This window comes from Belonocnema kinseyi, chromosome 10, assembly GCF_010883055.1.
Source record: "Belonocnema kinseyi isolate 2016_QV_RU_SX_M_011 chromosome 10, B_treatae_v1, whole genome shotgun sequence".
Classification (NCBI taxonomy): Eukaryota; Metazoa; Arthropoda; class Insecta; order Hymenoptera; family Cynipidae; genus Belonocnema; species Belonocnema kinseyi.
Window position 1 is genome coordinate 35,923,466 of NC_046666.1, and position 12,924 is coordinate 35,936,389.

General features: G+C 27.9%; 1 protein-coding gene across 1 annotated transcript in view; it reads right to left on the minus strand.

Moving 5' to 3' along the window:
* The window catches only part of LOC117181711, a 235,881-nt gene that overhangs the window by 44,146 nt on the left and 178,811 nt on the right, over positions 1-12,924 (minus strand). The window contains exons 11-12 of the mRNA XM_033374648.1: positions 11,258-11,485; positions 8,153-8,404 (exon numbers count right to left, since the gene is read on the minus strand). Of these exons, the coding sequence (XP_033230539.1) occupies positions 8,153-8,404; positions 11,258-11,485 (480 nt within the window). The remainder of the gene's footprint in view (positions 1-8,152; positions 8,405-11,257; positions 11,486-12,924) is intronic.

The window sequence follows — 12,924 nt, forward strand, 5'->3', positions numbered from 1 at the left end:
TCTCGAAAACTGAGGGTGATGGAATTTTTCTGAGGTCGGATTCGGATTCAGCGCAGCAAAAACCTTCGGGTATACTAGGTCTGGTTTCTGGTTCCGGACCTTGGTCAAATTTTGTCGGCCTGTGTAATTTTTAGGAACTTTAAGCGAATCTCGAAATGTCAAGAGCATAGTCAAATTTGCTTTAAATTCTTGCGAAAATTTAGAAGATTCTAAGGCAATTTTTTAAAAATTTTGAATGATATTTCTAAATTTTGAAACAAATTTGTACCAGTTAAAAATATTTTCAGGAATTCAAGACGAGTCAAACAGATAAGAAATATTCAGAAATTTGAAAACATTTCATAAAATTTATTAAATATTTCTGCATTTCTCACAAATTTCGTAAACATTTCTTAGCATCTTTGAAAAGAACTGGAATTCAACTTAATATTTTGTAATATTCTGTAAAATAAAACAGTTTCTTTAAAATATCCTAGAATTTTTTCTGACACATCTGATATATTCAAAAATCTTTTTTCAATTTCCTTGAAAATCTTATAATAATTATATTTACATAAATTAAAAAAACAAACTGATAATACTTATTTTTCTGTTTTTCATTCTCAGAATTTAATTTCAACTCGAAATAAAGTGTTTGAAAACTTTCAACAAATAAATATTTATTTTTTATTTAGGAAACGTCTGTTATGTTTTCAAACATAATATAAAAAATTTGACGTAACGGCGATGAGGAGAGGGCCAAAAAGAAATTTTACGGCCTGTCACGTTGCATAGAGGGGGGGGGGGGATTTAGTAACTAATGAACATATTTTTATAATATTATTTGCTTGATTCTGCCGTAGGATCAAACATGGTACAAGAAACCGATGTGAAATTTCAAATAAAAACGGTTGCACTCTGTATAAATTAATTTAAAAAATGAACAATATTAATACTTTTATAAATTTTCTAATATATTATTTGAAAACGATACACATTGACTTTTATTTTTACAATTCTGGTAAGTTGTTGGTAATTTTTTTAATTTTACGATATTTTTTATCGTATTTGGCTTTAGGAAATAGATTTCACAAATCAAATTATAAAAATATCTTCATTAATTACACAGTAAACCCCAGGAATAAATTTTATCTTTCAAAAAGATAAAAACGTCGCATCACATTTATCTAACGAAAGATAAAATTTATCTGAAAAAAAGAATAAGGTTCATCTGAAGTAAATATTTTTTTGACATAGGTTATATGTCAGACAAAAGTAAGGGACTGAAGATGTCTGAGTAAGAACCCTCAGCCAACTTCAGTCTCTTACTTTTGTTAAACAAATCTTCAGTTTTCTATCGACTCTGATGCAGACTACAAAAATTGTAAACAAACACTGTTTGGTATAAACTAACCAAAGTGCATACTGTGTATTCAGTAAGTGTAGGTGAGTGATTTTTAGGTTTAAAATTAGTAAAATAAAGTAAGAATATTTAAAATTGAATACCGCGAGGATTTTGAAATTTATGAAGGACATTTTTTCTGTGAAAATTGACGCAGCCGTCTGCATATAACCGTTGTCAAAAAAACATTCACGTCAGATAAACTTGATCTTTTTTTTAGATAAATTTTATCTTTTTTTCAGATAAATTTTATCTTTCGTTAGATAAACGTGATGCAACGTTTTCATCTTTTTGAAAGATAAAATTTATTCCTGGGGTGTACTGTGTAGTAAAAGGCAATTAAAACTTGTCGTTCAAATGATACAAACATATTTTTTAATGTTAACAAACGGTTGTACAGGCTTTAACCTTTTGGACCAGTTCGAGAAGTAAATATTTCTTTTATCGCTTTCCAATATATGATTTTTCCCTGAACATGAAGCAGATTAAAGATACTTAAAAAATAAAAATAACAAATGTACAAAATTAATTTTTGTTGTTTGTTAAAAGAGTCGATACATTTTTTAATAAAATGCCTTTCTACATGCACATGCATAAAAGGCAGCTATTAAAAAATTCATACTCTTCGAATCATTAATTCAATTGAGTTAGAGTTTCAACAAAAACTTATTTCAACCTGAATCTGAAAATTTCTCAGAGTAGGTTTTCCATTTCTTAAAACTTGCTCGATAAATGAAGCGCTTGAAGATTGAACTTCATGTTTATTACATTGTCTACAACACAAAATTAACAGTTTCTATGTTCATTGAAGTATTTAAGTTTTTCTTTCAAATATAATTTTCAGAAAATGTAGATACGTTGTTGAATTAGTATTAATAGAATCTAAAAATTCTGAGAATGAGCTAAGTTAGCACGAGTTGAAGTAAAGAAAGGACCACATTTCTTTATTTTTAAAAATATACTTTTTCCAATTATTTAAAAAAATTAACAACCTACAAATTTTTTCAGACGAAAAAAAAGATGTGCCTTGAGATTGTTCACTTGAAATAAGTTTCATGCAATTAACATTTTTTAATTCAAAGTACATATAAAATTGGTTAAGGCATAATATATATGTGTGTGTGTGTGTACAATAAGTAAATAACAAATAAAGAAAGTCGATAAGGGAAGAACTATCATACTTCTTGTTTGCAAATAAGGGATTCTTTAATTGTCAAGTACGATAACTGACGTCAATTAAACAACCATAATTACTGAAAAAAATTAACTTTTCTATTTAAATCTAAAAGATCAAATGTTTATTATTTAATAAAAATATTGTAAAAATTTTTTTTCGCGGGTGGTGTGGAAAGGAGTTTCATTAAAAAATGTGCCGGATTTTCCAATAAGAACAAAAAAACTGCATGCATTTTTTACCTTTCTTATTCCTATTTTTTAAGTTTTTTTTTAATCTGCTTTATGTTCAGGGAAAACATCAGATCCTGAAAAAAGATAAAAGAAATATCTATTTGTTCATTTGGTAGAAAAGCTTAAAGTTAAATCTGTAGTCCGTTTGTTAACATTTTTTAAAGTTTTTGGTAAAATTTCAAAGGCAAAAGTCCTGATCGTCTTTTACTAACTAATGGAGATATTTCTATAATTTCATTCGTGAAATCTATTTCCTAAGGCCAAAGATGGTAAAAAACATGTAAATTTAAAAAATTTACCAACTATTTGAAAGAATATTCTTAATAAAAGTCAATGTACATCTTATTTAAATAATATTTTGGAAATTTTATAAAATTATAAATATTGTTCATTTTTTAAATTAATGTATAAACAATAGTTTTTGTTCCAAATTTCACGGTGTTTTTTTGTACCATGTTTGACCTCAGGGAAGAATAAATTTAAAAATATTCTACAAATATGTTAATTAGTTACTAAAATGCCCCCCCCCCCCCTCCCACGCAATGTGACACAGACCGTAACATTTCTTTTTGACCTTACCATCATCGCCGTAACGTAAAATTTTGTATATTATGTTTAAAAAAATGAAAGGCGTTTCCTACACAAAAAAGTGCTTTTAACATGAAGTATTATCTTAAATAAATAAGACCATTTTTTTAACACAAAAGGATTTCCAATGTTTTTGTAGTCATACAAATATAGAAGTTACCTTACGTAAGTACTACTTGCAATCCACCAATTTAAAACCATTTTTCACTACCATAAAAAAATGATATTAATGACATAATATGAATATTTCGAATAACTATTTTTATATGTTATTTATATGTCTAGTTGGAATTAAATGCTGAGAATTGAAAGCAAGAAAATAAGTATTGTCAGTTTGTTTTTAAATTTATATAAACATACGTATTATAAGATTTTTAAGAAAATTAAAAAAAGATTTTTAAATATATCAGATGTGTCAGAAAATATTTTACGATATTTTAAAGAAATTGTTTTATTTTATAGAATATTACAAAACATTAGACATTAGACATTAGACTCGTCTCAAATTCCTGAAAATATTTTCAACTGCCTCGAATTTTTCTCAAAATTTTAAAAAGTCATTCAAAATGTAAAAAATTACCCTATAATCTTCTAAATTTTCGCGCAAGCATTTGAGACAAATTTGTTCATGCTCTTGACATTTCGAGATTCGCTTAAAGCTCCTAAAAATTATTATTGACAGCTTCAATAATTGGTATTTCTAATAATCTTCTAAGGTTTCAATTATTTTTGAATCTCTTGAATTCTACTTAATTTTTCCTGAATTTACTCGACTTTTTATATTTAAAAAATGTGATAATCTTACGGTCTTGAAAATGTTGCTCTAAAATCTTTAACCCTCTTTGCAAAAAATTGTCGGAAATCGTTTGATATTTCTAAAAAACTTTAGCAATTTCCTTTTAAAATTCGTTATTCAAAATAAAACATCGTTTGAAATTTGCATACAAATATTTTTAAAAATCTTTCTTCTAATCACGTCCTTTTCCTGATTGTTGCTTAAAAAAAAGGTGCCTTTGAAATAATTCAGATTCTTCTTTGGTAATTTTTTTAATCTTCTGTCATGTGTTAAAATATTCTCAAATAATCTCTTGAAATTAATTTTTTGAAATAAAAAATGATTTTATTTATTCCTAGTCAAATAAATTTTTCAAATTTTCGTCAAACCTTACAAAATTCTTTAAAAGTCTTTACAAGTTTTAATTAGTTTTTAATCGTTTAAAATTTCTGAACGTCTCTTTAACTTATTCATATTTGAAAGTACATTATTTAAACCAATATAAACTGAAAAAAATGTGCAACAAAATTGCACAAGAAGACTTCAAAAGAATTATGTTCCTTACTTTTTCTAAAATATTCTAATATGGAAAAACTGAAAAAGTCTAGAAAATATTTTACACACTTTTAAAAAATTTTAGGAAACAATAAAAAATGTTTTGTGATCTCTTTTCAATCTTCTCTTAAAATTCATCGCAAAGCAATCGTTTAAAACATTGCCATGAACTTTCTTTTATTCGCTTGACGGCCTGGACGCTCTGCAAATTTCAGTGGAAATTCAGTTTACCGAAAAACACCTAATAGCTAGTTAGCCACTGAAACCGAATCGTCCAGTCGGGCGAGGTTGGGTTCGTCCTCGTGCATTTTCGGATTTGAACGAGGCTTGTCTTTGCAGCGTGTAACAGAGCCGATTCACCGGCACGCGACGTTGATCCACTTCTTACTGCCAAGTTTTTCTGTTCCCCTTTCTTACGGTCGAAGCACCGTTGTCCACTTTTTACAGCCAATATTCTATTGTTATGTTTTACAGCCGTGACATTATATCCATTTTTTTGGTACTTTTCTATAGCTGCTTCTTACTCACCAACGAGATATTTCCACTTTCTATTGTCAGCCGTTCATTTAATGTAATATACTTTTAGATTAGACGCTTATCTATGAAATCCAGTTTAAAAAATACAAAACTTATTATTCATTTTTGAATAATCAGTTTTTCTGGTAGCCTTTCACGATTTCGTACGTGACTTTAATTATGGACAAAATGTCAGCCTTGTCCAAGCTTTACCGTCACTCTTTCCAAGCGGCAATAGTAGCCGGACAGGCAAATAAGGCGAATGAGCTGTAATTAAAATTATTATTATAATTTAATTTTTCTTATTATTGAAGAGCTTGTAGTTTATTATTGTTTACGCGAGTTATAATAAGCTGTAAACTGTATACGAAAATAGTATATATGGCAGCTGCGCGTCAACTGGGTATTCTAACCTATAAAACTTCGAGAGTTAAATATCGATATGAATAGAGCTCAAATTTGGATATCAATTCTTTATGATGTCTATTCTAAAATTTGTAAAATAAATTTTAATTTTCAGATGTAAATTTAAAACTGTCTAAAATGGCAAAAAATAAAAACCCCAAAGTCACCAATACTCAAAGAAAGCATAAACAACCCAGGAAACTAAAAACGGTTGGCCGCGTTTCAATCGTATTTCAAGTGTTATCAAAAGTTTATCTTAAAGAGGAATGGCAGATTGCTGACGATAGCTTAGAGGTACCAGTGATTCGGAGAAGTGATTATTTTACGATTCAGCAAGAAATATTTCGTAATCGATTAAAAAACGACGGTTAATCGTAATAATAATATTGGAATCCGCTGCGCTTCAATACGCCATCTATTTTTTCAATGCGGCCAAAATGTGAACTCGCGAAACCGGACAGGATTTTGAAGATGCATTTTCATTTGAGCTTAACAACCATTTTTTAATTATTTCGCATAGTTTAAACTACTAAGTAGATGCAAACAATTAAGATTTATTGGAAACTAAGTGTTACATATGTGTAATTTTCATCGCATACAACGAAAAAACACGATTTATGTTAAAACAATTTTTGTTAAAAAAAATCATTATTTTAGTATATTATATGTTTAAACAAATTATAAGCTTCAATTAGCTTACCTCGACATAAAAGTTAACTCAAAATAAATTTTAATTAATTTATACATGGAATATTTACTATCTAAAAAATTATAACCTAAAAGTTAAGTTAGGTTTCATGTTTTATTTCTCATCGTCTATAATAAATATTTTCTGCATATTTTGAACCAAATATTTTTCTATCTGCATTAACTGAAGTTCATTTAAGCTTATGGTTTGTTGAAACTTATATACTATAGTAAAATAATTATATTCTTGACAAAAACAGTTGTAACAAGAAATGTGTTTTTTCACTGAATACGATCCAAATTCTACATTAAACACTTAGTTTCGGAAAAATAATAATTTTTTGTATTCGATTATGGTTCTAAAATAGTAAAAGCAGTGCTAAAACTGGCTTTAAGCCCGATTTAAAATGCAACTTAAAAATACTACATGATTTCACAAGTTCGCAACAGTCATCGAACTTCATCTAACATCAATTATCAGATACAGATTCGTTTCTGTAAAAGGGAACCTGCATTTCTCCATTCAGTTTGACATCCTTCAAACTCCACTTCATTAAGAATTTGAAACGATTCATGCGTTTCTTCTGTCAATCGAAATCACGAATTGAACTTAATTTAATTTTTTGAGGTTATTTTCTCCTATTCAGAATGTGTTAAAACTATAGAACGAGTACATCTCCGAATGTGGCTTGGCAGATTTAAGTAAGTCCAAATAACTGACCAATTCAAAGAGTCCCAAAACAATTGAAATGCAACTTTATCAATCTGAAATTTTAAGATAATCATTTTAAAGCGCTCCAGTTCAATCGTTTTTTTTCTTGGGAAAGAAGCCATAAATGCTCAAAAAAGAAAATGATTCACTTACGAGCAAAAATTAAATAATTAAATTTTCAGTTAAAAAGTTATTGATGAACCAAAAAGATGAATTTTTTTAATGAAATTTTTAAATATTCAACTGAAGCAGATTAATTTCCAAACATGAAGATGCAATTTTGACAAAATAGTTTAACTATCAATAAAAAAAATTAATATCAAGCTAAACTCTTGAATATTTCATTAGAATAATTAAATTTTGAAACATGAAAGTTAGTTAACGATAGTTAAAATAGTATTTCTCAACGAAATACAGTGAAACTCTTCTATAGCGCCGATTTTAACGGTAATGGTGGGTGGAAAGTAACTCATTATAGCCCGCTCCGCTTTTGCTTATTTACGCATGAGTGCTCGTCTGAGTGGCAACCGCAGACCCTGCGTAGCTCCTGGTACACCTATCTGCGGTGCGACATCAATTCTCAGAAGGGCTACTGCAGGGAGGGCTATTGAAGGGTTTCACTGTGCATGACTTTTCAACATAAAAATACAAATTTTTAACCAAATAGTTGAATTTCAACTAAAAAGATTCATTTTTAATGAAACTGATGAATTTTCAAATAAAATGATGAATCTTTAACTAAAATAGTTATATATTAAACACAAAAGATGAATTTTATAAATAAAAAATTACGCGCTAACCTGCCCTCATTTACGTGATGTCCGATATTGGGTACTTCACCTTACCTATTTATACCTGCCAACCTATTAGTTATGATGGGGAAAAAAATAGACAACCCAACGCTAGCATATTATATAGGCTTCATACTTTCGATTAGTATATAATTTGTTTCGTAAACGAAAGATTGCATTTTCCAAAAAAAGTCATTTTTGAATTTTTAATTAATCATAGCCTTGATTGAAATCTTTTAGGCAACCTACTCGCGACATATTATATTATTAGGTAAATTTTTTCTACTATAGAATAAAGAGAGTGTTTTTTAAAATAAATTAAAATTTCGTCTTACTTGTGACTGTGATTCGTAGGTTGCAAGTTGTTTGCTTTTTGGAGACAGGATGTCGAGCATAGAACGTGACTTCGTGAACACCCAATTTAAGGTTGGCTTCCAGTCTGGTGCCCCAGGTTGGTTTAGATCGAACGTATCGGAACCAATCCAAATCCGTAGAGGGTTGATCGAATGTCACAAATGCTTCATCTCGACCTGGTGAAAGTTCAGCTTTCACATCTGGCGGACAATCCAGACGAGGTTTGCTATATCCTATAGGAAAAGAAAAAAAAAACAGAAATGGTTATTAATACATTTTAAGTCTTTACTGTGCTTCAATCTTTATTTCTTTCTGGAATTAATTAAAATTATTATTTAATCCTTTAGGGTGGATCGAGAAAACAAAATTAGGAATACATACAAAATTAGTTCTTTAGGATCCTGAAAAAGTATAATAATTTGGTGTCGAGGGGGAAACAACTCCTAAAACTGCGGTCGAGCGGAAGTGGATTACTTCAGATTACCCTGGATTAACTTTTGTATAAAAAATTGTTCTGTATCATCTAAGATTACTCCGGATTGCATATGATAACGATTACATAAAAATATGGTGGATTAGGCCGCCTAACTAGACTCACGCAAACTTATCACCAGAAGGATTAATTTTTAACTAAATTATTGATGAATTTTCCGCTAAAAAGAGATAAATTTTCTACTTAAAATTGGAAAGTTCAATTTCACGTTAAAAAATTAAACTTATATAAAAGAAGAAACAAATTTTCAACAAATCGTTTTCAAAATATAACAACAAAAAATAGTAAAAAAATCCAAATAATTAGTTGAATAGTAGAAATAGTTGATATTTTAACCAAAAGAGAATTGAATTTTAAATTGTTAAATTTTGAGTAAAGTTATTAATTTTTAAGAAAATAGTTGTATTTTCAAACAAAAACATGAATTTTTAAATAAGGAGATTAGTTTTCTATCGAAAAAATATAAATTTACAATAAAAAATGGAAAACTTGAGTTTTTGGTAACAAAAAATAATATTCAACAGTAAAAACAATAAATACAAGAAAAAAATGAACTTTGAAGCAAGAACATTAGTCTTCTACGAAAAAACAAGAACTTTGAACAAAATACATGACTTTTCAACCAAATAGTTGAGTTTTCAATTAAAAAATATATATTTACAACCAAAAATAGAATCTAAGAAATTTCAATGTTAAAAAATATAATTCAAACAAAAATACAAACTTTCAAATAAATAGTTAAAGTCTTCACGATAATAGTTCAATTTTAATCCAACAAGGTAATTTTTTGTTCCAAAAAATATAATTTTTGAACAAAATATATAAATATTTAATCACAGAGTGTAAATTTCAAGTAAGTACATTCGTTTTTTCAGCATTAATGAGGTCATTTAAACTATATACATGCACTTTTAACTAAGGAAGACAAATTTTCATTAAAAATGAAAAAGTTAAATTTTCAGTTTAAAAAATTAGTTTTTGATCAAAGAAACGAATTTTCAACCAAAAGTCTAAATTTTTAATCAAGGAGATTAATTTTCTATCTAGAACAAAATATGAAATACTTGAATATTTAGTAATGTAAATAATATTCAACAACAACAAAAATTTCAACCAAAAATATAAATTTTTAAGCAAGAAGATTAATTTTTTAAGAAAAAAGAGGAACTTTTAACAAAACACATGTCTTTTCAACTAAATAATTGAGTTTTCAATTAAAAAAGATAAATTTACTACAAAAAAATATATTAAAATTGGTAGCAACAAAAATAAATATTAAACCAAAAAAATGAACTTTTAACAAAATAGTTTATTTTTTTACCAAAATAGACTGATTTTAACCTGAAAGATGAATTTTCAACGAAATTATAATTTTTATAAAAAAATATAAATATTTAATCAAATAGTTGAATTTTCAAGCAAGTGTGTATTTTTTTAGAAAAATAACGAATTTTTAATAATATACACAAATTGTTAACTATGAAAGTTAAATTTTCATCAAGATTGGAATAGCATTAGTCAATAACAAAAAAAAAGAAAAAGAATTTTAAAGAAAAAATGCAAATTTGTTCAACAATATAATTTGCCACCCAAGATAGATTTTCGATCAAATAAAAGACTTCTTAAAAAAACTGTGAATTTTCCTACAAAGTAGATAAGTTTTCAACCGAATAGTTGAATTTTCAACAAAAAATATTAATTTTTCAGTAGAAAAATATGATTTTTTAAGCAAATAAATGAATTAAAAATAATAAAAAAATATTAATGTTTAACCAAACATGGAATCCATAACTATTCAGCTGAAAAAATTAATGTAGACAAAACAAAATTTCGAATTAAATAGTTAAAAACAGTTTGAATTACCTATGCAAATGATTTCGAATTATGTAAATAACTCTGTATATGACTATTAAGTAGTAACTTGGATTATTTAAATTAATTTATTTGAAATTAACGGGTCTCTAGTAGATTACAGGAATTACTATGAATTATCTGAATTACATCTGTATTACTGTCCCAGGTGAAAAAGTTAGACAATATTTATATATAGTGGAAAAAACAGATATTTTTTATTTGTTTTACATAGGCATTTAACGGGCATTTAGGGAGAACGTTCAGACACTTAGGAAGGAATCGAATATTCAGGGATATTGGGCGGCAGTTAGGGAGGTCGAGCGAGAATCCGTAAATGTCGGAAGGGTTAAAAGAGCTTTAGTTATTCAAGGGATTCATTGGAAATGTGAGAAGGTTGGACTGACGTTTACGAAAGGCATTTAAGGAGGTAAAGTGGTAATATAGAGAGATTATATATTATATTCTTTAAAATCAATAATAATTATAATAAATATCTCAATATTAACGTTATAAGTTTTTGTTGGTGACAAATATAGCAGATGACCTACTTCAACGACTGTGAGTATAGAGATCAAGCGCGCTTCGTGCAAAAATAAAAAAAATGTAAATAGGTATGTCTAAAAAAGATTATTATCAAAACTGCAAAATTGTATCCCAGACATCTATTATTCAAATATTTAATATTCTCTAATATTTCAAATGAGTTTTTAAAATATAATAATTTCTAAAATGTACTTACTAACACATTCACCATGTTTTGGACCATCCCAGGTTCCATTAGAGAGACACGTTAGCTCGTACTCTCCATGAAGCTGATATCCGAGAGGGCATTTTAAAAAACACTTAGTGCCTGGTTGATTCGTTGTTTTTCTTCTATCCATCCACGGCGTAGGAATCATCGATCGTGAGCACATCAAGTATCCATGGCCAGCAGGATTTAGAGGAGGACACGCGAAACTGTTCATGTCTAAATTTTCAACAAAAGTTTGGGCTGTTCAAAAAGTATGTCACACTATTTTTAAAACTTTTTCCACTAGTTCGTATCAGATCATCACACAAAGCTTTACCCCTTCCCCATGGTTCAAAACTTTATGGATTAAAATTAACGTTAACATTACAGTTTACATGTGAGGGTTCACATGATTTACCTGTGAGATGATCATTATCATCCTACAGATCACAGATCATCCCACAATGCTTGAACCCCCCAGGCTGAAGTCAGAAATTAGTAAACATCCCCGCTCCCTTTTTAAGTAAACTTTTTTTAAATTTCATTTGATACACGCCTAAAATAAAATAAAAACGTAATATTTTAACAGACTTTATAGCCCAAAAATCTGACTCTCAAAATACGGGAGATAGGATGATTTTTCACAGAAACAGGGAAATAGATTTTTTTAAATAAAATTTATTTATAGGTGCCAAATTGCATCCGCTATGAAACGGTTATAAAATTTCAAGGAAAAATAATTTGCATTTTTAAGAAAATATTTGAATTGTTAACTAAAAAATGTTAATTTTATACTAGAAGGGATGAATTCTTAACAAAAGTGTTTTTGAGTTTTTAAGCTAAAACTCGAATGTTTTAGAAAGAAGTTGACTTTTAAGCCCAAAAATATGATTGTTAAACTACGCAACAAACAAATTAATTAATTTTACACCAAAAAGTTTCATTTACAACTAAATAGTTGAAATTTCAAGCAAAAGAAATGAATTTTTAGCCTGAAAGTTGAATTCTAATCCGTCAAAGATGAATTTTTAAACAGAATTTCAAATTTTTAAACTGGAAATGATGAGTTTTCAATTACAAAAGACAACATTTCAAAAAAGGGAAAATTTCAAAAATTTCTGCCAATTAATTGAAAAGATGAATCTTTAATCCAGAAAAACGAAACTTCAACAGAGAATTAAAAATTTTCAATAAATATGCTTAATTTAAATTCAAACAGTTAAACTGGTAACAAAATAATTGAATTTTCAACAGAATAGTTGAAATTTTAACCGCAGAGTTGAATTTTCGAACTAAAACGATGAATCTTCATAAAAAAAAAAGTTTAACAAAGTTGTTTTACTCTCAAACAAGTAGTTGAATTTGATGCTAGGAAGATTGTTATTCTAAATAAAAACAGTTAGATTCAACAAAAAGACAAATTTTCTAAAAAATTAATTTATTTTCAAACAATTTCTAAAAAATTTAAATTTTTGTGTACGCTGTAAGCGAGAATTCAATACCACATGCTAAACAAAACACGGATGAAGCAACACCAGCTTGCGCGACTCACCACATACACGGGGCGGCCATGTAACACGCAACGAAAATAAAATTTTTTTATCACTTACCGTTAAGATCAAAAAACTGTTTTTGCATTTTTATGTTGTTAATTATTTTTCCTACATACCTCATTA